We start from the raw sequence: 26,443 nt of genomic DNA, 5'->3' as shown, positions 1-26,443 counted from the left end.
ACAATCACATGAGCACAAGTGATTCTAGGGTTGGCTGGCTTCTGACCAAATTTCAGTAAGTCTTTGATTAAATGTTTTTATTTTTAACCTTAAATAATACTTTAAATTATTGCAATATAAATTTTAAATATATAAAACCACTAGTATACTCATAAATGTTTCAACTTAAAAACGATCTAACCCAGTAAGACGTAATTAATTAATTTTAAACCAAAATTACCATTATTTAGTTATTGTATTCACTCATCGATTGAAATTGTAAAAAAAAAACGCGTTACATAAACATGTTGCCAAACGATTTGACGCCTTCACTGACTTTTATTTTGAAAGTTATTTCAGTGAACCGGATATATTTGATTATAGCGTGTTAGCTAGCTGCTACGCATGTAAATAAGACAAGAGCAGCAGGTGGCCAACGTGCTTGTAAATTTCTCCTGCATCCTTTCAACTTTGCGGCTTTGACTGCGGACGGTTTTTTACTAGTAGGTCCTTGTACCTCGAAATCTTAATGAATACTCCAGATGTATATTTGATCTTGTAATCTGCGACGACATGTCTCGGCACAAAGCAGAAACTCACAGCCTTCGGTTCGGCCAAGTGGTGATCGGACCGCCGGGTTCGGGTAAAACCACTTATTGTCAGGCCATGCAGGAGTTCCTCACCCATCTCGGGCGAGAGGTAGTGGTGGTAAACATGGACCCAGCCAATGATAGACTACCGTACAATTGTGCAGTGGATATCTCCGAGTTGGTCACTTTGGAAGATGTCATGAGTGGCATGAAGCTGGGGCCCAATGGCGGCCTCCTCTACTGCATGGACTATGTGGAGGCCAACGTGGACTGGTTAGAAAACAAGCTGAAGGAACACCCGGACTCTTACTTCTTGTTTGACTGCCCTGGCCAGGTGGAACTCTACACACACCAGAGTTCAGTGAAAAACATATTCTCCCAGTTGGGAAAGTGGAATTTCAGGGTGAGTGCATTCAACTCATTTGCCATAGTCTCATCTCATTTTCTGGACAGCTTTATCCTCAAGGGTCGCGGGGGGTGCTGGAGCCCATCCCAGCTGACTTCGGGGCAGAGGCGGGGGGACACCCTGAATTGGTGGCCAGCCAATCGCAGGGCACAAGGAGACAAACAACCATTCACGCTCATACTCATACTTAAGGGCAATTTAGAGTGCCCAATTAGCCTACCATGCATGTCTTTGGAATGTGGGAGGAAACCGGAGTACCCGGAGAAAACCCATGCAGGCCCCGAGAGAACATGCAAACTTCACACAGGTGGATCGACCTGGATTTGAACCCAGGTCCCCCACTGTGAGGCCGACGCGCTAACCACTCAGCCGCCGGGCTGCCCATTTGCCATAGTGACAAACTATAATTGAAATTCATAACAGACGGAAGGATGCAAAGAGCTATATTATTGCTGCTTTGGTAGTTATCAGTTATTGATGTCTGTTTTTTGTGTTCAGCTAACATGCGTGCACCTTGTGGACTCGCACTACTGCGCGGACCCGGCCAAGTTCATCTCCGTGCTCTGCACCTCGCTGTCCACCATGCTTCATGTGGAGCTCCCTCATGTCAACATCCTCTCCAAGGTGGACCTGATTGAGCAGTATGGTAAACTAGGTAGGAGGACGTTGGTTGTGACATGACTGATAACAAAGGAAAAGATCAGCGTGCTCTGTATATAGAGTATAGTTCAATCTCTGAGGTTGAAATGACATCATAGAGTAGTCATCCATCCATTTTTGTATTGCAGTCACCCTCTCTCTGGGCGAGTGAAGCTCAAAGGCAAATTTTAGCATCTTTAAAGGCCACATTTTTGTAATCTGGGAGGAAGTAAGAAAACCCACACACATAAAAATACCACACACTTGTATTACAGTAGTGTGATGGGCAAGGAACAAAATTGTTTTATTGATTTAGCATTTTTAACGGTCATGTAGTTGACCGCATAAAAACGTAGACTTTCAAGGCTGACTGTTTTGAATGTTAATCCACTTTACGTAACTTGGTATGTGTGTGTTCTTCTCTTACGTTCTTCAGTTTACACCCATTCTTAAGCTCCGTCCTTCTCATATGTCACAAAAAAGACTAAGCAAGCCACTTAATCCTGTTTTTGTGAGCAACGAATAGGTCTTGTATATTACTACAGTTTTTACAACCCTTTAGAATGTGTTTCAAACAACAGAATAAAATAACAAATTTTGGTCTGCAAATGTCGGCCATTCAAGAGTGTACTTAGTCTTTATTTTTAATCCATTCATGCTTTAAATTCCAGTGTAGTACGACAATCTAATTCAGTTTCCCTTATTCGTGACCAGCATTCAACCTAGATTTCTACACTGAAGTTATGGACCTGACCTATCTTCTTGATCACCTGGCTGCGGATCCCTTCTTTAAAAAATTTCATCAGCTAAACCAAAAGCTGGCAGAGGTCATTCAAGATTACAGCCTTGTTTCCTTTGTCTCCCTTAATGTTCAGGTATTTTTTTTACTTCTTCTGACATCTCTAGTGGAACACCACAGCTATCAAAATAGTTAGATTTTAAAAACAAAAAGGGATTAAACCAACAAGGTTTCCGAGACTGCTACCAATTTTTACAAAAAATATATATTATGTACATCTTAAAAGTATTCAAGGAACATTAACATTTATTTTCTTCTACCACAAATGGGTAAATTGTAAGGATAGAACTCACAAATTTGGGGTGAATCCATTCCAGCTACCAAGTTAGCAATCTCTCTCAGCTGTCTTGTCGTTCTCAGCTATCAGTCTGTAATAGTCGCCTCATCCATTGGTTGAGACAATTGTGCACTGTGAACGCAGGACAAGGAGAGCATGATGCAGGTGTTGCGAGCCGTGGACAAGGCCAACGGCTGCTGCTTTGGAGATTTGGAGGAGAGGAATCTTCAGGCCATGATGTCGGCCGCCGTGGGGGCAGACTTCCAGTTTGGCTCGTATCCTTTTCTAGCAGCGTGACTCAGTGCTGACTCACATTGCTCGCTGAACCCCCACCGTTTACGGGACTGGCCTGAAAAGCTGACGTTTGTTCTTACCTCATTGGCTGCCACGGAGGGTGAGCCATTTCCAATCCATTTAGACATCCAAAAACATTACAATTCATGGCAGAATTAGCAAAATAACCACTCGTGCCAGAATTGGACATTTAAAAAAAACATCAAATAATAAAGCTATAAATCCAACATAGCTATAAGTACTACTCCTTTTTCTAAAAGAGATCAATAAAACACGTTGCTAAGTTTGACTGATGACTTTGGGAAATGACAAAAAAGTTTTTTGTATTTGACACAGCCATGCTAGTACCGCCTTAAGAAATGCCACATTTACAAATATTATACAATGTAATTGTACTTTCATTGGTTTTCTAAAGGGAAGTACTGTACTTCTACATAACGGACACATTTCCCTAGCCATGCTAGTTAATTAGTTAATAATTTTTGAACCTCCCAAAATAGCTGTGTTGGGCAGGGATACCAATACTTGATATCGGTTTGAACCACACTAATTATCCTAGAATTGCATTTCTTTTTTGTTATTGTACTATTTTTAATAGCGAATAAATTATGCAGCACAAATTTAGATTAGCTAATCACATCTTTGACGGTTCAGTACATTGATCAATTTGGAGCGAGCGAAGCTGAAGTTTCTTCCAATTTTGGAATGACCCAGCCACATTATGGCATCTTCAATGGCACTGAGAGAATTCACTTGAGTGTCAGGGCAGTCGTAAACTGAAATGTCAGAATAAACAGCGCAGAGTATTAACGTTTTCCTTGACTGCCGACTCTCCAGCACACTCGGAGTTCAAGAGCGCTACTTTGAAACCAGTGGAAAGACTGTGGAGGAAGAAATGATGGACCTTTGAATCAAGGAATGCGAAGGAAGGGATGGCTGAACACGACCACTCCGGCCGGCTAAACTCAACTCAATCCTTGACGAAAGCAACCCACAGACAGGCGAAGGACAAGCTTTTTGTTACACACGGAATGAAAAAACCCATTTGAGAAATGTTAATCGTGAGTTTAGTCCACTCGGATGGCTAAAAAGAGCGTGGCCTTTTGGATCGTATGCGCGCTTTCCACCATCGGGTGGCAGCCGCCGCACTCCCAAACGTTGGGAGTCTGCGCGGCGAAAAAGCTGCTCCAGTTTTTCCCTGCAGCCAGAGCAGAAAAAATAAGTCAGGCGGGGAGAGGAAGCCACATTAAATCTGTGTTTCTGCACAACTGGCCCTCTGTCTGCTCTATGGGATGGAAGACCCTCTCTCTCACTGTTCTAACTCTTTCCGCCACTCCTGTTGTAATCTTATTTTCACACCCCTCCCCTTCAAATAATTTGACATTTCACACACTGGCCCTCTGCACAAAGTAGTAAAAATAGTGTCAGGCAAACACTTTTCACACACCATCAAAGTGGAGCTCAATGAATTCCTGAAATGACACCGCAAGGTGGTGAGCGTGGAGTTCTTTTTCGTGCATTGAGGGGGTGTGTCAGCCACTGGGTTAAATTGTGTTCTGGTGTTTGCACATGTGATCAAGTGTGCCTCCTGCCTAACAACCCCCCCCCCCCCCCACCCCCCTCTCGCCTTAAGCCCGCTTACCCAGAAGAAGCGTGTGTTCATGGGAGAGAGTTGTAAAGTAAAAAGATTTTTTTTCAACCAAATGTAAAAATACAGAATGGAGTTTGAACGTGGCTTGTGCATTTCCATTTGTTTAATCAGCAACCAGCAGTCTAGTGCACACACACACACACTAACACACACTTCTCATCACCCCCTCCCTCGCCGCTCTCTGCGTTTCATGGATACCAACCACAGTCTTTGCTTTCACCGAGGCCAAACGACACAAATTGTTGTCTGTTTTTCTGTACTTTTTCAAGCCGGCCATGCTTGCACTAACAACCCCCCGCTTCCCCTCACCCAGGCTGCTAGATAAGGCCTGCCTGGCTGACTGCTGGTTCAATGTTATTGGGTTGGGAGAGGGAGAGCTGCAGCCTTGCCTGCTGCTCCCATCCCCCACATTCTGCACAGTACCCAGAGACAGAGAAGGGAGGAGGGAATGAGAAGAGGGAATGTGCATTGCTAGTCTCTATTGCTGCAAGGCTTCCTCCTTCTGCTGTGTGGCTTCCATTAAATACAGCATCAAAAACAATGCTCCTTAACTGGCAATGACTTTCTATTCACATGGCGATTGAGTGGAAAGAGGATATGTTGAAACATTCTTTTAGAGGAGCCCAATGATTGATTACCCCCATTTCAACAAAGATTTCTCATCTATGTTGGGAGCATGAACTCATTGGCTGCCATTGACGCTTGGGACGGCGATTCGAGTCCCAACCGGATTCGACGTCTGTCGCCGTCAATGGCGCCGGGAGATGATGATGATGATTTCAAGATCAGCCAAGGCCAGTGCTAATGGCTTGGACGCCGATCGGTGTCAGTGGTAGCCAATGAGTTCGCAGTACTACAGTATATACTAGTAGTTCGAATTTAGTAGGACATTCTAATGTAGTAGGACGTTAGGCGCTTTAGCGCGGTAGGAAAAATACTACTATGCCGCGAAGGAAAAGGTCGGGAATCCGGTCCATGTTTCTGTCGCAGGGTGCGATCCGGTCCGCGTTTTGCCGTCCGCCGCTCGGCTCAGTAAAATGGCTGTATCTAACGAAGCCTCGTGTTGGTTGGGCTCTCTCCCTGTCTCTACCCGGGCTCAGTAACACAACTCCCACTACAATTTCTGTCGTTTTTCTGCGCATTGTATGGAGCGCCCTTCGTTTCGCTAGCCCACTCACGGAAGCTAAGGGGCGGCAGCCGGATTGGCTCCGGTTGGCGGGTGGGGATGAACCGGCGGCGGGATAAATGGTTCTAAACAATTATTCATGTTCCATGCTAGCTTTTGATTGTGACTGACTCGCCGAGAGAGGGAGAGAGGTGGGGGGTATATCATGGCCGCTCAGGTCGCTAGCGCCGCCACTCTGAACACCAGCCCGCCGTCTGAGCTGAAAAAGCCGGATCGAGAGCCTAAGGAGGACACGGTGACGGGGGACAAGCAGTCGGACAAGAAGCAGCCCGGCTTGGAGGGCCAATCGCCGGCTCGGGGGGATCTGCAGGACGGCGCCGACGCTGGAAATGCAGGAGGAGGAGGGGAGCCCGAGATGAAGAACGGCAATGGGAACCCGCCCAGAGCTACCAATAATAACCAGAATGACACCGTCGGACCGGAGGGAAACAACCACCCGGGTATCGTGCACCACCACAACCCCGCTTTCCCTCCACCGTCGTACGGATACACTCAGCACTACAGTCGGGCCCCTTTTCATCAACATGGCGGACAACAAAGCCCTGGCATGGCAGCTGCTGCTGCTGCGGCGGTGGCTCCGGTCGTTCAGGCCGGCAACATCATGGACCCTTACCAAGGCAACTCGCACGACTTTCCCAACCACCAGTTCAACAATTACAGCCCGTTCCCCAACAGGACTCCGTACCCGGGCCAAGCGTACGCTCTGAACTCGCCTCGCACTAGCCAAGCGCCGACTGCTGGGGGGCAGCCAGCTAAGCAGCCAACACCAGCGGGAGGACCCGCCGTCATGGCTGGATCTTACAACCAGAGATATAACATGGGAAACCCTCAACCCACGTCCACGCCGACGCTCAATAAGCTGCTCACTTCGCCGAGCTCCACACGGGCTTATCCCAACTACCCGTCGAACGACTACGCCGGCCAAGAGGGAGCTAGCAAAGGAGCAGCAGACATAGGCGCTAGCGCTCAGTATGGAGGCAGCAATCCGGCTTGGCAACAAAGAAGCCATCACCCGTCGCCTATGAGCCCTGGTAGCGCCGGCCAAGCGCTCGCTCGAAGCCAGGTAAAATCACATTTCATCACCCTGACGTGCTTTTTTCTCCCGCAACCTCTCCTTCCCTCCTCCTAACCAAGTGACAACGTAGTAGGCCAGCCATTGTCTGCTACACTAGTTCGCTAAGACTCTAAAATGGCTGCCTCTCGTGTGTTTTCCCTTCGTAGCAGCCCGTGTAACCACATAAAATGGCTATTCCCGTCGCTTTGGACGATGTAAAGAGTCAGGGGGAGTGCGGCGTTGTGACGGGGGGAAGTCGGGGGAAAGTAGACAACGTCGTGGACTTTGGCGGAGACGCCAAGGCCCGACTTGGAGAACGAGCTAGAAAAGCACATCGAGGGGCGACGCTTCGCTTAGCATTGCCACGCACGCCAAGCTTCACGTTGAGAAATATCCACCGTTTTTGGGGGGCGATTCGATCACACGATTTCAATATACGTACTGTAACTCGTTGCTTATAAAGCGTAATTTAGTCTGGTAAATTTTCTCGGCTCGAAGCTTTAAGGACTCGACCTCGCCGTAGGATAAGTGGGCGCTTGATTGTGTGCGTGTTTATTTTTTTTATTTGTATTTTTTTTAACCATGCAGCTTTAAAGAAAAATCAACTTGCAACTTTATGTAACATACCACCCAAAATGACGCAAATGTTTGCAACGCGATGGCTTTTGGGAGTGCGGGAGTTGCACACGCGTGTCGTTGCCCGTAAACGGTCAAAAGCTCGGGCCACCTCAAAGCGAGTGGCTGCAAGATTGCAGCGTGCAACGGGGATTTGAATTGTGGAGGTAAAATCGGCCTGTCAAAGACAGGAGATAGTTGGTCTCGGGTTGACATGCGAGCTCAGATCTGATTGGTTCCTCGGCCGCAGCTCATGGCCATTTATAATTACATGTGATGCAAGGCAACAGTTGCTGATAAGAGCAGCATTGAATCATCATCCCAGGGTCATCACAGGCTCCACAGCCACTCCTTCTGGCTTCTGTTTTTTTTTTCTTCCTCCCCAAACATCACAAATGGATGGTCCAGATCACGGATGGCTTTAAATAAAATACTACATCATCCAGCGATGATGACGTCTGCTACCAGACGCTCCCAAATCGTCAATTAAATCTATCGTTTTGGGTTAGTTTGTAATCGAGCCTTGGCGGGACGTAATAACGTACAGTATACGTCCACGTTGTGCTTAAGTAGATTTTTAAATTTTTTTTACTCCCCAATTTCAAGACTGATATGTTCTTTCGTCTGCTCCCTACCAAATAAAATTGGCTTGTTTGTGCTCTATTCAAACGCTGTGAATGGCGACATGACATTGTCAACATGACATGGTGAAATAATAGAGAAAGGTACAGTTAACCTAGGTTGAATGCTTTGTTAAATTGCTTTTAGGGAGTTAAAAGGCACCGCAGTGTTGTGGAGGGATGAAAGGGAAAACAAAGTTAAACAGAAGAATTGCTCAAATAAATGAACAAAAAACTGGATGATATACAGAGTGCCAATTCTGTTGTCTCATCTGTACAGTCCAGCCTATTTGCACTAATAAAAGATTGGGGTCCACCAGAAAATTTCATATTTTCCGCCGAGGCACACAATGTTCATGAGTCAATCACGACTCCTTTTTTAATGTTAATATTAACTATGTTGACCTAGTAGTGTTGATTAGCGTCTTATTTGAATTATTTTTCAGTGGGAAAAGGCACTCGGGAAAACCAAGAACATTTCTAAGTCACCCCAAAGTTTATGATCAATATGCATATCCACAATAAAATGTTTGTTTCTTATAACTAGGCCTACAATGCTATGATATCCAAATGTCTATTCAATTTTTACGGTTTCATTTGTGCTTTAGGTAATCCTGACATTTTATAAAATAGTGGTTTATTATGCACATGACTATTTTTAAATGTACAGTTTTTGTCAGCAAAATATAAACCACATCCTACCCTGGCCTGCAAAGGTGTGTGTATGACATGTAGCTGCTGCGTCTGGCTGGCATGCCATACAAGTTTGACTCCAAAGAATTTCCCCCCAATCCCCCCCTTAAGCCAATCAGAAGGCAGTCCACCATCTCTCACCCACCATGGGAGTTTGTCTTATGCAGATTAGCCATGTGCTTCTTTTATTTATTTCAATTCATTACGCAGCATCTGCAAAATGCCAGGCAAAGCATACCAATTGCAAAAAAGGTAGTTAAGCTGATGAGGCTTTTCCTGTGGTACATTTGGGAATTCTCTCGCTGTCATGTACTATTACGGCCAATTTGAAAAAGAAGCCGTTGCATTTTAAATATCCAAACAAGCGGAATATGTATCAAAATATTGACCGTTTGTGCTGGTTTCCTTTTCACTCCCGCTTTCTTTTGAAAATACGTCTTTAATTTCTGGTGTCATTCATCAGGAGCCAAACGGCGTTCTCCAGGGATTAAAAAAAAACTTGGACAAGACTCAAAACAGCAAGCACAGCTGGGAAATGTTTGTAATTGGGCAGACTGCCTCCTATTTAGAAGTGGATATATTTAGCACTGTTTATTCATAAAATGACTATACTAAAATCGATGGGGGGGGGGCACTAAGAATTTATTTAAAAAGGTGAGTTAGTTAGTGAGATCCACTTAAGTTGTTTTAGAATTATTCTTTTTTTCAACCATCTAGGACAGTTGCATGTCGTGGAAATCAGGAAATTCGAATGCTATTCCATCACATGTCAAACAGTTCAGTGAATCTGTCGCTATTCAAACTGTAGCGTAAGACTTTCAGACCGTCAGCTCAATGTATTGATTTTGCGCAGAATGCATTTGTCAATTGTCAATTAATTATACTTTTTACGACATCTGTGTTTGGTGAAGTACATTAAGTTTGTACTAATTATCGAATAAAGGCAGGTAAAAACGTACAGCTCACCAAGAAGGTGTCTTGTTTAGACCAAACTTCACATTTTTGCCCATTTAATTCTGCTCTTGTGTGCCTTAGCCACCTGGTTCCATGGACCCAATGGCGAAAATGAGAGGGCAACCATATGGTGCCAGTAGCCCCTATGGTCAGCAATCACAGCAAGGACCTCCCCCTGGGCAGCAAGGCCCAGGGTACCCTGGCCAGGGATATGGCCCCCCAGGTCCACAACGATATCCAGTTGGCATGCAAGGACGTACTCCTGGAAGCATGAGTGGGATGCCTTACGGTCCACAGGTATATTGATTGTGTTCATTTTTCCAGTTGTTTAAAGTTGCGCTCACAATGCTTCCTTCATTTGTGATAGATGGGGTCATATGGACAACAGGGACCAGGAGGATATGCTGCTTCCCAGAGCCAGAGCCCATATTACGGTCAGCCTGGTCAGGGTCCCCACCCAAGCCAGCATCAAACCCCCTACCCTCAGCCCCAACCTGGACAGCCAGGAGGTCAAGCACCTTACGCGGGGCAAGCCCACCAGCCTCCGACGTCGGCACCTCACGGCCAAGGAGGAAGCCCTTATCAGCAGTCTCATATTCCTCCGCAATCCCAAGTTCCGCTTCAAGGGCCCGCACAGTCTCAGCCGCCGTATTCGCAAGCATCGGCCCCACAGCCCGGCCAGTCTCCTTACCAGCAGCAGGGACCGGGCGGTCAGGCTTCCCAGCAGCCGAGTTCCCAGGGTCCCCCAGGGTCGCAGGGACAAAGCAACTATCCTGCATCAACGCAGCCTCCTCAACAGCCATCTTCGCAGCAGCAGCAACAACAGCAGCAACAACAACAGTCGCAGACACCACAACACCCACAAAGCCAGCCGGGAGCATATCCACAGAATCCTCAGCAGCAAGCACAGCAGTCACCTTACCAACGGTTTCCTCCTCCACAACAACAGGTGCCGTTTTCAGAGCGGGACACAGTCTGTTAGTCCATGTTTAGTTGACAAGCATCACCCACACTGTGTTCTTTTTTAGGAACTACCCCAAGATTCATTTCAGTCCAATGCTGCACCATCTTCACAGCAAAAAGGTGGTCCCGAGGACAGTCAGGGCCGTCCCTCCAGCCTTCCGGTCAGTCATGTATGCATCAAAGTTCGAATTCTTTTCCCATTTGCAGTCATCTTAGCGTTTGTCCACACAAAATATAGGTTTCATTCATTTGAACATTTAACTACCTCATAACTAAGGCAAGTAACAAACTTATTAGAATCTTTACTATGAGTCTGTAATCCCAAAACTGTATTTTTAGTAAGTTTTTAGTTTTTTAGTTTTGTTTTATACATCCTTTTTTTTTTTTTTTTAGAATTTATCAACTAGAGTGACTAGTGAAGGCAAATTTAGTACTTGGGTTACTATACAGGAGAAGCTTTATGCTGTTTTCATCAAAATGTATTCTAACGACTTTTTTAGGACCTGTCGGGATCCATTGACGACCTCCCGACTGGTACAGACGGTGCCCTGAGTCCCGGAGTTAGTACGCCGGGTGTTTCGAGTAGCCAGGGTGAGCAGAGCAACCCGGCTCAATCGCCCTTCTCGCCCCACACCTCCCCTCACCTGCCGGGCATCCGAGGACCATCGCCTTCCCCAACGGGCTCCCCAGCTAGTGCTAGTACGCCTCGTGCTGGACCGCTGTCGCCTGCCAACATGCCAGGTGGATTAACCTCTTTAGAATTTGTTATAAATCTTTCCATAGTTGTAATTCATATGGGATCATGTAGGTAAAAACATTTTTTGAACCATTCCCATGAAACCTAGCTACTCTATGCCAGCTTAATATTTTTATGCTGTTCTAATTATGTCCACTTATATTGAAATCTGAAGTAAAACGGCAATGCCAATCTTGTGTTACTGCAACCTTATGACAGTACTATTTTTTAAAAATCCATATGTGACTGTTTTGATTTCTTAACCCTTTTAAATTGTGTGAAGATAGAGGGTGCCATGTTAGTTGGAACTTTGCTTTAAATGCCACAAATTGTTAACCAAATGCATGCTGACCCAACTTAAATTCTTTTTCTTTTAGGCAATCAAATGCCCCCAAGACCATCAAGTGTGCAGTCAGACGGTAGCCTTCACCCTGGTATGAGCCAATCTCCTTTGGCCCCGGACAGAGGTATGATGTCGATTTTAGTGAAGTACAATTGTGTTTAGCTTTCTCTCAACAAGCTTCATCTCTTTCATTATAGGCTTCATGCAGAGAAACCCTCAAATGCCCCCTTATGGTTCGCCCCAGTCAGCCTCTGCATTGTCACCACGTCAGTCCTCAGGTGGACAAATGCATCCTGGGATGGGTCCATATCAACAAAATAACTCCATGGTTGGTTATGGACAACAGGGAGGACAATATGGACCCCAGGGTGTGTATGAGTACCTTTTTATTTTTATTCTTTTTAACCCTTTATTGGCTTGTTATTTAAATACTGTGGAAAAACAACAACACAACTTAAGTCTTATTGGTGGCCATAAATGGAGTGCATTTTTTGTCTCATTGTCATTCAATTAGTTTTGTGGACATCACATTTTGAGTCATGTAGAGCACGCTTATTTACCAAGTATTAATAACCATGGCCCAAAATGTGATGTCCACCTATGTGGACACCAGGTCTTTCCTGTTTTATTATTGTTCTCTTCTTTTAATGACCAAAGATGATCGCTTCCCCTAAAATAAGATCCAACTAAATTCACCCGCCTTTATAAAAAAAAATCTGGTTGTTAAGAGACATTTAATATATGTTTGTCCAGACTTAAGTACAATTTTGAGGTTTATTTGTGCTTTTCCTATTATAAAAGATATTGGCTCCATCCCTTCAACACACAGGCGCAGCATAGCAAGCAAGCTATCGCTGCTCTCTCTCCCTCTTAACTCTGTTGCTGCTATTAATAGCCATGTAGCAGAAAGTCAGCTGACGTAGCAGTGCCTCCTGTCAGTAGAGCTCAGCCTGTGACGAAGGCTTGTTGCTTGGGGAACGTAGCTTTCACTGCTAGCACACTAGAAAGAACAGCACGACTCACACAGCCAAAATTATTATGATGTCTTTTTTTTTGGTAGTTTGATTTTCAAAATATAGGTTTTGCCCACGGTTGTGTTCTAGTGATTACTCATATTTGATCATATTTGCTTTAGGTTATCCGCGCCAACCCGGCTATGGCAATATGCCTAATTCCAACTACCCTGGGACGGGTATGGGGCCAATGGCAGGACAAGGTGGGGGACAACCATATGCTGGCATGCCCCCAGGAAGGATGCCACCAAATCAAATGGGAGCACGCCCTTACGGCCCCGGCATTGGTCCGAACATGGGCCCTAACATGGGCAACATTCCCTCCCAGGTTAGTTCAACGATGTGTCCCCCTCCAGGCATGAACAGAAAAGCCCAGGATCCCGCAGCCATGCAGCATCCTGCCTCTAACTCATTGCACAACAGGTTGGTTGGTTATCGAGCTTGACTTTGGACACTTGTGCCAAACCAGACAGACACTCAGATTTGTTCTTCCGCATTCAGGATGTCTGGCTATCCTAACATGCCCCCGGGCATGATGGGCTCTGGCCCTCCTTATGGTCCTCCTATGAACAACATGCCTGGAATGATGAACACTCAAGGTGGATCACCATATCCAATGGGGCCCAATATGGCCAACAACTCGAGCGGTATGCTTTACACATTGATTTCAATTTTATTTAGCCCTTGTCGTCAGCATTGCATTCAATGAACGTTTCCTTACTTTGACATTTCTAGGCATGGCTCCCAGTCCTGAGATGAACAATAAGATGAATAACAAAGTAGATGGAAGTGGAACACCCAAGCAAGAGACCAAATCAAAGGTAAAGTTACACTTGTTACTAATAGAACTCATTCACTGCCACTGATGGCCGTCATTGGTAACAAGTGAGTTTTGGTTTGGGGAGGGGAAAAAGTAATGTACTAAGCAAGGTTTCCCCTTCTTTCCAACAAAACAGAAGGCAAATTCCTCCACGACAACCAACGAAATGATAACACGTCTGTATGAGTTAGGACCTGAACCTGAAAGAAAGATGTGGGTGGATCGTTATTTGGCTTTCATTGAGGAGAAAGCTATGGGAATGACCAACTTGCCTGCTGTGGGACGCAAACCCCTCGACCTTTTCCGCCTCTATATGTCCGTGAAAGAAATTGGAGGCATGGCACAGGTAGTCCTGAGCATCCATCTCGCCAATTGAATGTAATCTCATGTCACGCTCACCAACTGCAAACCAATGTCTTTCTCAGGTGAGTAAAAACAAGAAATGGCGAGATTTGGCCACATCCCTGAACGTGGGTACATCTAGCAGTGCTGCCAGTTCTTTGAAAAAACAGTACATCCAGTGTTTGTACGCCTTTGAGTGCAAAATCGAGCGTGGCGAAGACCCTCCTCCAGAGATTTTTACAGATAACAAGAAGAATCAAACTGCAAAGGTCCAGCCCCCCTCGCCAGGTTAGTCCTACACCCGTACTCGTGCATTTTCCGTCTGAAAATTCAAATAATTCCCCTACGTGTTCATGTCAACAAATTCATGTGCCACATCTGTCTGCTTCTCTACTTTCAAACTGAAGCGTCCCTCTGCTCCACAGCTGGGTCAGGCTCTTTGCAGGGCCCTCAGACTCCCCAGTCGACGAGCAGCTCCATGGCCGAGGGTGGAGACTTAAAACCTCCGACCCCAGCCTCCACTCCTCATAGCCAAATGCCCACCATGCCACCGGGCTCAAGGTAACCTATTTCCTAACAGTTTTGCAACAACTGAAATGGACATAACTCATTGCTCAATGTACTCCCATGTTTTTTTTTGCTCCATGCCTCTCCTAGAAGCAATGTCAACCTGCAGGACCCCTTTTCTGAGGGAAGCGACCCCGCTTATCCACGTAAAAACATGACACCCAACTCTGCCTATCAGTCTGCTATGAGTACCCCAGACATGCAGGGGCGCATGGGCCCCTATGAACCCAACAAAGACCCCTTTAGCAACATGAGAAAGGGTGGGCACATTGAATAGCTCGTAAAATGCTTCCCTGATCAACTGCTTACTTAAGTTGCACTAAACGGGCTTTCATTCTGACTTTACCTTTAGTTGGGGAGCAGTTTCTTCCTGCTAACCAGGGCCCTAACAGCGGGGTGGGCGACCACCAACAGCAACCGTCACAACAGCAGCAGCAGCCGCCATTCAATCGAGGACCACCCGGTGCCATGGGCACAATGCCAATGGGACCCAGACAACCGTATCCTTATGGACCAAGCTATGACAGGAGGTAAGAAATTTTGTGAATGGTATTTAGAATTTCAAAGGTCATTAAATCCAGTTAATAATACCTCCAGGCTAATTTCCTTTGTGGGTCAGGGAAAGATATGTAATTAATATTCTGTCTTAAGTTGACAAAGAGGTCCGTCCGCTTTCTTTGCACACTTTTATTATCCATTGACTTGTTGTACTGCTTTGAAAAAGTCCCACAGATGAAAATGTGCATCTCATTTTGCTTTTATTGTCAAGATTTGAATGAATAAGTTAAAGCTCCAAAACAATAGTTTTATTAGGACTTTGTTTTTGGTTTTTTTTTTGTGGACAAATACTGATAACAATTGAGGTTTGTGGATTTTTCGTTGTTTATGTTCACTCTTGTCTATTCTGGGATAGTGAAAAAAGGATCATCGTGTTCTAAAAGTACTGGTTTTTAATGATGATTATGTTCTCTCCCCAGGTCTGAGTCAGGAATGGGTCCAGAAGGCAACATGGTTTCTGGTGCTCCTCCGCCAAACTCTATGATGCCTGCCAATGCCGACACCGGGATGTATTCGCCAAATCGCTTCCCACCACAGCAGCCACGGTTGGTTCACTCAATCTTTTTATCTCGGGAGCAACATTGTACAATTCTTTATTTAAAACGAAAAAATGTCCCAATCACCGAGGCCACGTTATTAAAAATATAAAACTTCATTTAAATGGAGATATTTTTAGTAGAATGAAGTATATTTAAAGGAAAAGTCATATTTTTGTTGTTGTATTTTTGTATAGCACACATTTATTGACTACATTAATAATGGTCTCATAACATGAAGAATGAATCCAGAAGGCTGGTGAATTGGAAATAGAAATAACTTTGGGAAATAAATTGAAAATATGTGTAATGTAGGGTCCAAGGAAACTTGATTTTCAAACAATTTACTCCTATGATCTGTTAGCCTTGTTCTCTAAAGGCACTTTGTCCCTCTATCTCGGACAACTGATATAGTGGTGGTTTTAAAAACAAACAACTGCTGTCAAATTATCAAATTATAAAAGAATATATGCCTACCTAACCATTTTCAATGTTAAAAAACCTCACCCACAGAGCTTGTTTTACACACTGTTTGAAGAATGAAACGACCCATGAGAATGTTTTTACTAACTTGCATGCCAAAATCACCAAGCGTGTGACACAAAAATGATATGCGGAAATGCACGCAGTGCCTGCGACGAACAGAATGACACAGTCGAACAGGACTGAGGGATTCTGAAACTACCTTGCATAAGTGCAGGGGGTTGGCTTCTAGTTTCATATGAGCTTTCACAACAGAAGTTTGCTTTTCGGAATAGAAAGCAGGAGCAATTAGCTGCTAAGCCATACCAATACTGTCTCTTCAGAATATACACCCTTTTACAATAATACTTAACTATTTCTCGTTGCATATGTGCCTGTGATGCAAAAAAGTAAAATGGGGAGAGTTTCACTTCACTTTTCTGTGCTGGCCTGGTTAGGGCACATATTACCGTGTCGATTGAAGCGGGGCAAAACCTAAACAAAGTGTCCTTTTAGCAAGTACTAGGATTTGTCTTTCTTGTAACAGTAAAATGAGAATCATCAAAACTCAAGAAGTCACATCTAGCCAAAGTCAGATGTAATAAATTAGATGGGAAATAAAACCCAATGCAGTGTGACCCTAATGCTATAATTATATATTAACAGAATTTTCAGTGATGACATTAACAAAGGAAATAAAAATATATATAAATTGAAACATGTCGGCCGGCTAAAAACCTTATAACTTTGTCTGGCTAATACATTTTCTATTTTTTAAATTAAATTAAAGTGCCATTTAGATATACATATCTGTGGTTAAAAATTATTTAGTCAATGTTATGCGTGATTCATCTACCATTAGTACAAAGTTGTTTAGTGTTTAGTTAGTCTACTCTGGAATGTTTGGCTTCAACTATGAAAAGAAATCATGCACTCCTGACTTTGAAATTGTCACACTTGTATATTTCAATGGCCAAGCTGACTTCAACAATGTCACGTTGCAGACATGATTCCTATGGTAATCAGTATCCTGGACAGGGAACGCCCTCTACTGGCTCTTACCCTAATCAACAACCTGGAATGTACCCCCTCCAACCGCAGGTATCCATCCACCTCACTGAGAACAAGAAATATTCCTCTACCTTTTTATACTAGATATTATTATTAGTAGTAGGTTGCAATCACCGTCTCACACAATCACATTGATCACATTTAGGGCTACAAGCGTCCCGTGGAAGGAGGCTACCCCCCGTCAAAACGACACGAGGTCGAATACGGTGGGCCTTTCCCTGGTGGACAACCACCGCCCCCACAGCAGCAACAGCAAGGCGGTGTCCCGGCAGCCTCTCCGGGACAGCAAGAGCCGTACAATCAATACAGCGGCAGCGGACCCTACCCGGGTCCTGAGCGTCGACCCCCTGGTCCGGGCAATCAGTTTCCCTTTTCTTTTGCCCGAGAGCGGATGCAGGGAGCGAGCGGCGGTCCCAACGCTCAAGCTTCCATGCCCCCGCAGATGATGCAGTCGGGCCCGGAAGGTCCTCAAGGAGGCATGTGGCAGGGACCCCGGGACATGAACTATCAGAATTACCACAGCAGGCAGGGCGGCCCCACGGGCCCACCCCAAGGGCCGGGTTACCCCGGCTTGAACCGCTCTGAAGAGATGATGTCATCAGAACAGCGCATGAATCACGACGGCCAGTGGGGCGGCCAGATGGGCCCGAGGCAGCCTCCCTACGGTCCGGCTGGGCCAGGTCAACCCATGCCTCGTTCTGTGCAGTCCAACTACCAGCCTCCGCAGGGCGTGCAGAACCACATTCCACAAGTTAACAGCCCAGCCTCCATGCCCCGCCCCATGGAGAGTCGGACTTCGCCGAGTAAATCCCCCTACATGCACGGAGTGATGAAAATGCAAAAGGCCGGCCCTCCCGTGCCTGCGTCACACATAGTGCCCTCTGCAGCGCAGTCACCTTTAATAAGACGAGACATGCCTTTCCCCATGGGCTCCGTGGAAGCGTCCCATCCCGTCCTCAAACCGCGTCGCAGACTCACCATGAAAGACATCGGTGAGTCTCGTCGGCCAGACTGCCGCCAGCCGTCCGTCTGTCTTTGATGTGGTCTCAGTGTCTAGGAGTGATTCTCAGTCTAAGATTGTTCTATTCTGTTTGTTTTCAAACATAGGAACCCCAGAAGCCTGGAGAGTCATGATGTCTTTAAAATCCGGTCTTTTGGCTGAAAGTACCTGGGCCTTAGATACAATCAACATTCTCCTTTATGATGACGGCAGTGTTTCTACCTTTGATCTCAATACGGTGAGGCTTTGTGTTCTTTGTCATAAATGTTGACCTCCAAATGTATTGGAACAGCAGGTTCAATTGCTTTGGTTCTCGTGTATATTGAAGACTTGGGTTTCAGATTAAAAAACAAAAAAGGAATATGGCAAATAAGTTCAGAATTGCGCTTTTATTTTGTGCCTTTTAAATTTAGATATTTTAAACAACATAAGATAGCCTTTTCTTAGAACCCATGAGCAAAAGTAGTAGGGCAGATATTACCCTGGAGTGAATAACATTTCATATTTGGTAGCATAACCCTAACATGCAATAACTGAACCCTTTGACTTCACCAGATTGTTAAATCCATCATCAGAAATCCTGCTTGTGGTCTTTACTGAAGGTCTTGTTTGTTTCTATTTTCGAGAGGTAAAATGCATTTTTCTATTGGGTTTGGGTTAGAATAGAAAACACTCATTAGTCACATATTCCAATACGTTTCCTCGCTTAAATAGTACGTGGGTTCAAAGAAAGGGTCATTTTTTTCAGGGTTCTTTAACACAACCGCACAACATAAACTGTTTGGGTCATATTCATCTTTATAGTTGAAAACCAAATGTCTTCAGCAAAAACAAAGAAATTGAACTTGCCGGCCAATGCTTGTACAAGTGACTGACTGTGTGTGGTGATTCAATCTAATATTTTTTATTTTATTTTTATTTTTTAATCTCTCCCATACATTAGTTGCCTGGCCTACTAGAGTTGGTGGTTGAGTATTTCAGACGCTGCCTCATTGAGATCTTTGGCATTCTGCGAGAATATGAGGTGGGAGACCCCGGCCAGAGGACGCTACTCGATCCCGATGGATTGAAGCAAATCGCGGACGACACAGAAGAGGAGGAACCGCATCCAGAAGGCGCCGACCTGGAGGATGACGATGACGTGGACGAGGAAGAACAAGACACTGAAAGGTCACCTCATATAAAACAGGAGGAGGAGCATCAAGATTGTTCAGAGTCACGGGAAGGAGAAGAGAAGTCCGGGGACGAGGACAGACAATGCAAGGGACCCTCATCCGATCGAGCCGATTCATTGGGCTTTTCGGCGAGCCGGGACAGACCCAAACAGGGCAGCAAGTTTGACAGGTTTCCTGTCAAGGTGGTACGAAAGAGAGAACCCTTTGCTTCCTCGCAGGCCAACAATCACGGCAAACTCCAAGAGTTTGACAGTGGATTACTTCACTGGAGTACTGGCGGAGGCGACTCGACAGAGCACATTCAGACACACTTTGAGCCCCGCAAAGACTTTTTAACACGCCGACAAAGGATACCCGTGCCCCAAAGTGTGCTGAAAAGACGAATCCGAGAGGATTTTATTGATTTTCATTTCCCAACGGAAGAGAGAAAGAACGAGGAGGAAGACGGGTCGAAGCAGATGCCCTCCTCGGGGAAAGAGACCGTTTCGGAAGAGGGACCCGCCCCCGTGAGCGAGGAGGAGAACAAATCTGAGACAGGTTGCCAAGAGAACAACAGACCCGTTCCCCCCGTCGTTAGCGTTTTGACGCGTCAGGTCAACGCCATCCTGGAGGACGAGCCTCACAGTAAAGACGAGGGGCCGCTGGTCTCACTGGCGAACTGGCAGGATTCTTTAGCCCGCCGCTGCGTGTGCATTTCCAACATCATCCGCAGCCTCTCTTTCGTCCCGGGCAACGACCACGAAATGTCGAAGCATCCGGGCCTGCTGCTACTGCTGGGTCGCCTGATCCTGCTCCACCACCGGCACCCCGAGCGCAAACAGGCTCCGCTCACCTACGAGAAAGACGAGGATACGGAGGAGGGGGCCGGCCAGAGGGACGAATGGTGGTGGGACTGCTTGGAGCTCCTGAGGGAAAACACACTGGTCACATTGGCCAACATCTCGGGCCAACTGGATCTTTCCATCTACCCTGAAAGCATCTGCCTGCCTCTGTTGGATGGTCTTCTCCACTGGGCGGTTTGCCCCTCAGCCGAAGCCCAGGATCCCTTCCCCACCTTGGGCCCACACAGTGCTTTGTCCCCTCAGAGATTGGTCCTGGAGACGCTGAGCAAGCTAAGCATCCAAGACAACAACGTGGACCTCATCCTGGCCACGCCGCCCTTTGCCCGACTGGAGAAGCTCTACGGGAATCTCGTGCGACTGGTCGGAGAGAGGAAGGTGGCGGTTTGCAGGGAGATGGCCGTGGTTCTCCTGGCCAATCTGGCCCAGGGTGACACCATGGCCGCACGGGCCATCGCCGTTCAGAAAGGAAGCGTGGGCAACTTGTTGGGCTTCCTGGAAGATAGTCTGGCGGCCACCCAGTTCCAGCAGAGCCAGAGTTCTTTCGTACACCTACAGGGGATGCACTTTGAGCCCTCCAGTCAGGACATGATGAGGCGGGCCGCCCGGGCACTGCACGCGTTGGCCAAGGTGGAAGAGAACCACTCCGAGTTCACGCTACACGAGTCCCGGCTCCTTGACCTTTCCGTGAGCCCCCTCATGAACTCGCTGGTCTCTCATGTTATCTGTGACGTACTCTTTTTGATTGGCCAGTCCTGACAGCCGTAGGGAGCCGTGGCTCCTCGTGTCTGGTAGGCCGGCGGATGGGGAACGGGGCTTGGGTCGCCGCTTTCTTCTTCTTCTTCTTCTTCTCCCCCCCCCCCCCCCCCAACCCTTTCCTTTGGTATCCAGGCTTGTGTGTAACGGGGCAAGGAATGTTTCAAAGTGACTCTTATTTATGAAAATCTTCAGATTGCAGATTTCCATCCTTGCTCCCAGACTGTCATCACAGAGCTGTGTGCTGGATTTCACAACCAGAGAAAAGGAAGCCAGAGACTCTGCGAAAAGAAATGCCAACTGGAGAGCAGAGTGCCGCCACATTTGGGGAGCTAGCTGTTCTGCACTCGGGGGTGGGGATAATTTTTAATAAAGATGAAATAATAATGAATCATAATAATAAATAAATAGCTGAAAAAACAAAAACTGTAACCAAAGTTGCTGTCTCGTTTACAGTGAGTTTGGGAGACGCAGCGTGCTCTAAAGCGCTCCCCTTAGAGAAGGCCCAATGAGTCTGTAACTGGTCGATCGATGTTCAGGGGTGAAGGAGACTGAAAGTGGCCTACGGGTGGGTTCTAGTTGCTGTAGATGGATTACCGCCAGGCAGCCAGCCGAACGCTGTCCATAGACACCTTTTTACCGGGGAGGCCTGTGCAGTGTGCAGTAGATTGTAGGACATTTTCTGTACCGTACTGCTCTTTGAGTGACAGCGTTGTGTTTCACGCGTTAAGCGGCGAATGCGGTGCGACTAGAGTTTGGAGGTCATCATAGCTTGGTGGTAAACAAAAAAAATGGCTTTCTTCCCCAAAGTATCAAGAACACCCTTACCTCCTCTTATCCCTTGATTGTATGAATACCCTTATGAAAAGAAATCACCTCTTAGGACTGGTTTTCAACTTCAAATACAGCTTTGCTGTGGTGTATATATATATAATGTTGTACATTACACTTCTTTCTGTGTCTGTCTGTCTGTGTCACTATTTTCACATGTATTATCGACCAGGGATGGAGGCTGACTGCGATGTCTCCTCCCTGCCGATTAGACCCGCTCCTCTGGTCTCCCCACAGCTCTGTAGTAGTGCAACAGACACGGCTCTGACCTGTTGTTTCCTGGTACAACACATACTAGATGAAGTACACATTTGACAATTTTTCTTCTGTCATGGATTCTTCATATTTGTATTTCAGACTATGTAGCTAAGACATGTAAATTCCCCCTTCTCCCTTTTTTGGCTCAATGAATATCATTTATTCAGTATGAAATCTTTATACTATATGTTCCACGTGGTAAGAATAAATGTACATTAAATCTTCCTAAGCTGTTTGATGTTTTGTCTTCTCTTTATTTTCCAATTCACATAGTGGCTGAGCAGAGTTTAAAGTATGCGATGAAGAAGCGTTTCCATCGCCAGAAATAAGTTTTTGATCGCCCCCAAAATGCCACATTAAGTAATAAATTACTGGAATTGTCTATTCATCAGACAAGTTTAAACCTTACTTGCCTTTGGTTTAAGTTTTAGGTATGAATTACGTTCCTTCACCCCAAATCAATACTTGGCAAGTAGTGGCCCATTAAATATGACTGCCTTGAATTTGATTTAATATTTTTCTCCCTATCGAATAAATGTCACGCGGTTATGCCAAGTGTCACATTAGCGTGCTAAGGTCGTAAAGCGCATACTCAAATATTGATGTAAAAATCAAGGAATTTTGGCATAACACATCTTACATTTGTGATTAAATATGACATTGTTGCCGTCTGTGGAGTTTGTGTCATCATGACCCTAAAACCTTTTTATTTTTTTAAATCACAACACATGACTTCTTGCGTCCTGGATCTGGTACAGAGCGCCACCTGCTGGGGTAGCCACCGAATGACCAATCAATTTATATGATATGATCCCCAAACGTCCCAAATGTGTGTTTGTGGTGCCTGTTTCCAGAATATCTGAGCGTGAATTTGAGTCATAAACATTGAGTATTTTTCCATTTGCTGTATTCAAGCATCAGTTCTGCCACGTCCAACATGGCGGGCCCACTGACGTGTCTATGGGAGAAACCAACCAGCTCCATACGCAACACATTCCTGTCTATGTAGCTGTCTAATATCCATGCCCTTTTATTTTGAATGCGATATTAGCTCTAATACCGGAAGTCGATTGATAAACATATATGGCTGCCTTCTTTGCGTACTAGCAGTATTTCACATCAAATGCGAAAAGTCTCGCGTTCATAGTCTCTGACAATGCACCGGCTGATTAAAACAAGCTTTTGTCCTTTCCTTCGCCGACTGTGATGGACTACAGAGCTGTGCTGCGGTTCGCTACCTTCACTAGAGCTGCCTCATTGTGTTTGCAGGTAGGCCACTGCACGTTATTGTTGTCAGTAAGCCACATCTACTTTGTTAACTCGCCCACTAGCCAAATGGAGAAGAATTGACAGTATCCATAGACTGACCCAAGTGCTTGCTATTTCACGTTTTATATATCAATTTATTTTGATGACGCGTGAATTTATCCCATCAGGCTCTCTTGAACGCGGCCATCCCTGACCACGATGCTGAGGCGTTCAGGCCCCCACGGACAGAAGACCCTCTGTACTTGGACCCTGCAGTGGAGTGGCTATTCGGTGGTCTCGGCCACTGGGACGCCGAACATTTCCTCCTGATCGCCGAGAGAGGATACCTCTACGAGCACAACTTTGCTTTTTTCCCCCTTTACCCCATCATTCTGCGGGGCCTGGCGGACACACTGCTGTGGCCCCTGGGCGGCCAGTTGAGCCTGCGGGGCCGTTTGTTGTTGGCGGTCGTCCTGGGAAATAGTACCCTCTTCCTGCTGAGCGTCGTGGCCTTGCACGCCCTCAGCCGAGTGGTAATGCAAGATCGGCGTCTGGCCCTGCTTTCCAGTTTGCTGTACTGCATCACGCCCGCCAACGTTTTCATGACGGCGGGCTACTCGGAAAGCCTGTTTGCCGCACTCACCTTTGGGGGGCTGTTTCTCCTGGAAAAAGGACTGACCTTTCGAGCCTGCCTGGCGCTGAGTACGGCAACTGCGGCGCGATCCAACGGCCTGGTGAATATAGGCTTCCTTCTGTATCTTCCATCAGTGTATGCCATCTCCCAAATCCGGTTATACCGTTCGATATCCAAAGGCCACAGGAAGTTCTTGCATTACGTTTGGGTGGTCGTACGCCTCCTGCTCACCTCGCTGCTGGGAACCGCAGCCATCGCCCTTCCCTTCTGTGCATTTCAGTACTACGGATACAGAACTTTCTGTACACCCACGTCTTCTTTGGAGCGCATCCCGCTCGCTCTTATCTCCTTGGCTGAGCAAAAGGGCTACCGGATTGCAGATGAAAATAGTCCTCCCCCTCTCTGGTGCATGAGACCTCTCCCCATAATGTATTCCCACATCCAGGATGTGTACTGGAACGCGGGCTTCCTCCGTTACTTTGAACTGAAACAAATTCCAAACTTCCTTCTCGCTCTACCCATGGCCACTTTGGGCGTAATGGCCGCCCATGCTTATTTCCGAGCAAACCCAGATTTGTGTTTCAGACTTGGACTTTGGGTGGCAGATTCAAAGAAAAGCCTTGACAAACCCATACCGGGTTTTTTAAACCCCAGAGTGTTTGTATATGTTGTTCATTCGACTGTCCTACTGGTGTTTGGAACCTTGTGCATGCACGTGCAGGTAAGAAAATAGAACAGTAATACCTCAGCACATGGCGGCTTGCATTCGCCAAATGTAGTATTCTATGAACAGTTTATAGTGTAGGAACAATAATGGAAACAGCATCACCTATGCTTCATGTGGTCTGTTCCCAGGTTCTAACTAGATTCATGGCCTCGTCCACCCCTGTCCCCTTCTGGATCAGCGCTCATCTGCTCCTCCTTAACGAACCACTTCTCCACCGACGCAAAACGTCGACACCCAACATTCCGTCGAAGACTCCTGACAAAAATGGATGCAAGCACACCCCTCCAAATCCTGTCGTTGCACTGATACCATACATTAAAATGTGCTCTCCCACCACACAAAGCATCTTGGGATACTTCCTCTCATATTGGCTCCTGGGACTGGCGATGCATTGTAACTCTCTACCATGGACTTGATGGAATTTATGAATTAAGATTGCTATATTGTTTTTGGGACTACTAATTTGAATAATCCACAGAGACACAATCAAACAGAACAATTTGGGATTTTTGGCGTCATGAAAACAACATAAAATAAACCGAGCAATGGTTTTGCCTCATTTTGGTTCTAGGAAGAACTTTTGCTTGACATCTTTATGAAACCAGGGATGGATATGGGGCAACATTTTCTTAATTGACCAGGAAATGATATTTTTGAAAGGTTTTTGTGCAATGGATGTTCTGAGATTTTGTACTACTTGGAGATTAGTGATTATGTAGGTCACTAAAGAAAACTAGTAGGCTGGTTGTATCCCATTAGTACACTCAGTTTTGCTGAAACTGATTAATCAACTAGTTGTTGCACAGATGATAAACAACTAAATTATCTGATGAATTGATTATCATGTCCATCTCAAACAGTGAGATATTTTCATTGGTATATCTTAGTAATGGTGTTTTTGTAAAGCACACTTGAGCAATGTTGCGATGAAATTTGAATGTTTAATTTATTATTGTGTCTGTTTTATTACTATTGGTGATTGACTCTGGGGTATGTACGTATATGCATTTTCTCACTCCTGCAAGTGATTAAATGTGTGTCATATTTGCGTTGATCTCTTTCTGTGCTATTGCCGATGACAGGATTGGACGTCTATCATCGTCAATGGCAGCCAATGTTAACGTGACATGTATAGTATGATAGTAATAATAGGGGTGATCCTGATTTTGATTATCGCAGCCATGTTTAGTCTACATTATCCGCGATATTCGAGGGATTACTGTAGTATTTTGAACAATTGGGTTTATTTCTGAATGAGTTCAATATGTGGCATTTAATTGCATGTGTTCTCTAAAAATGTTTGTTTTTTATCTCTGCCCCTATGAATTTTTGTCGTGCTATATCTTTTGTTTTTTTTACCTCTACCTCCAGTTACCAAAAATACACTCCATGCATTCAAACCTCTCTTTGCTGATAAAATATAGAAATAAGGTGCTTTTGTTTTGTTATTAAGAAGCAGTAAAATGGACTGTTCAACACGCTGTCTTTAGTTTTTATTATACTGAACATGAGCAATTTACAAATTTGGAAAAGATAGGCACTTTTTAATCTTTTGCTGTTATCCAATCTGTATTGCATATATAAGTATTATGAGATTTAAAGCTCCATGAAGTGCACACAATAACAAGAACAAATAATCAATAAATAATATTAAATAAATAAGAAGTCAAGTTAAGTCAAAACTTGCATTTCTATTTTTTTCTGAAAACAAGAATCAACTGTCCTTTTTGCTTCATTTTCAAACAATGTGTTATCTTGCGATTAATTATAAATTAGTGGTAAGGGTGACGTCATTGTATTGCGACGT

General features: G+C 45.4%; 3 protein-coding genes across 6 annotated transcripts; all 3 read left to right on the top strand.

Moving 5' to 3' along the window:
• The first annotated feature begins 199 nt into the window (after positions 1 to 199).
• Positions 200 to 4,719, top strand: gpn2 (GPN-loop GTPase 2). Its single transcript, XM_077597648.1, has 5 exons — positions 200 to 972; positions 1,474 to 1,630; positions 2,329 to 2,489; positions 2,835 to 2,965; positions 3,822 to 4,719. Exons 1-5 carry the CDS (start codon positions 553 to 555, stop codon positions 3,892 to 3,894), a joined length of 942 nt encoding a protein of 313 aa, XP_077453774.1. The 5' UTR covers positions 200 to 552; the 3' UTR covers positions 3,895 to 4,719.
• Positions 4,720 to 5,538: 819 nt separating this feature from the next.
• On the top strand, positions 5,539 to 22,262 carry arid1aa (AT-rich interaction domain 1Aa). Of its 4 annotated transcripts, none has more exons than XM_077597646.1 (20): positions 5,539 to 6,884; positions 9,839 to 10,054; positions 10,125 to 10,706; positions 10,786 to 10,890; positions 11,221 to 11,461; positions 11,834 to 11,923; positions 11,997 to 12,167; positions 12,935 to 13,235; positions 13,314 to 13,459; positions 13,548 to 13,633; positions 13,769 to 13,978; positions 14,058 to 14,262; positions 14,400 to 14,535; positions 14,632 to 14,801; positions 14,894 to 15,071; positions 15,519 to 15,644; positions 17,102 to 17,198; positions 17,314 to 18,160; positions 18,276 to 18,406; positions 19,112 to 22,262. In XM_077597646.1, exons 1-20 carry the CDS (start codon positions 5,967 to 5,969, stop codon positions 20,939 to 20,941), a joined length of 6,786 nt encoding a protein of 2,261 aa, XP_077453772.1. In that variant the 5' UTR covers positions 5,539 to 5,966; the 3' UTR covers positions 20,942 to 22,262. The 4 variants fall into 4 exon arrangements, with proteins under 4 accessions (XP_077453772.1, XP_077453773.1, XP_077453770.1 ...); XM_077597647.1 differs by having other exon boundaries at positions 5,540 to 6,884; positions 10,786 to 10,881; XM_077597644.1 differs by having other exon boundaries at positions 5,540 to 6,884; positions 14,382 to 14,535.
• Positions 22,263 to 23,076: 814 nt separating this feature from the next.
• pigv (phosphatidylinositol glycan anchor biosynthesis, class V) lies at positions 23,077 to 26,117 on the top strand. Its single transcript, XM_077598624.1, has 3 exons — positions 23,077 to 23,296; positions 23,464 to 24,630; positions 24,765 to 26,117. Exons 1-3 carry the CDS (start codon positions 23,234 to 23,236, stop codon positions 25,050 to 25,052), a joined length of 1,518 nt encoding a protein of 505 aa, XP_077454750.1. The 5' UTR covers positions 23,077 to 23,233; the 3' UTR covers positions 25,053 to 26,117.
• The last annotated feature ends 326 nt before the right edge of the window (positions 26,118 to 26,443 follow it).

This window comes from Stigmatopora argus, chromosome 4 (assembly GCF_051989625.1).
Source record: "Stigmatopora argus isolate UIUO_Sarg chromosome 4, RoL_Sarg_1.0, whole genome shotgun sequence".
NCBI classification, from domain to species: Eukaryota; Metazoa; Chordata; class Actinopteri; order Syngnathiformes; family Syngnathidae; genus Stigmatopora; species Stigmatopora argus.
The sequence above is the reverse complement of the archived record's forward strand: the minus strand, read 5'-3'. Positions and strand labels throughout refer to the sequence as shown.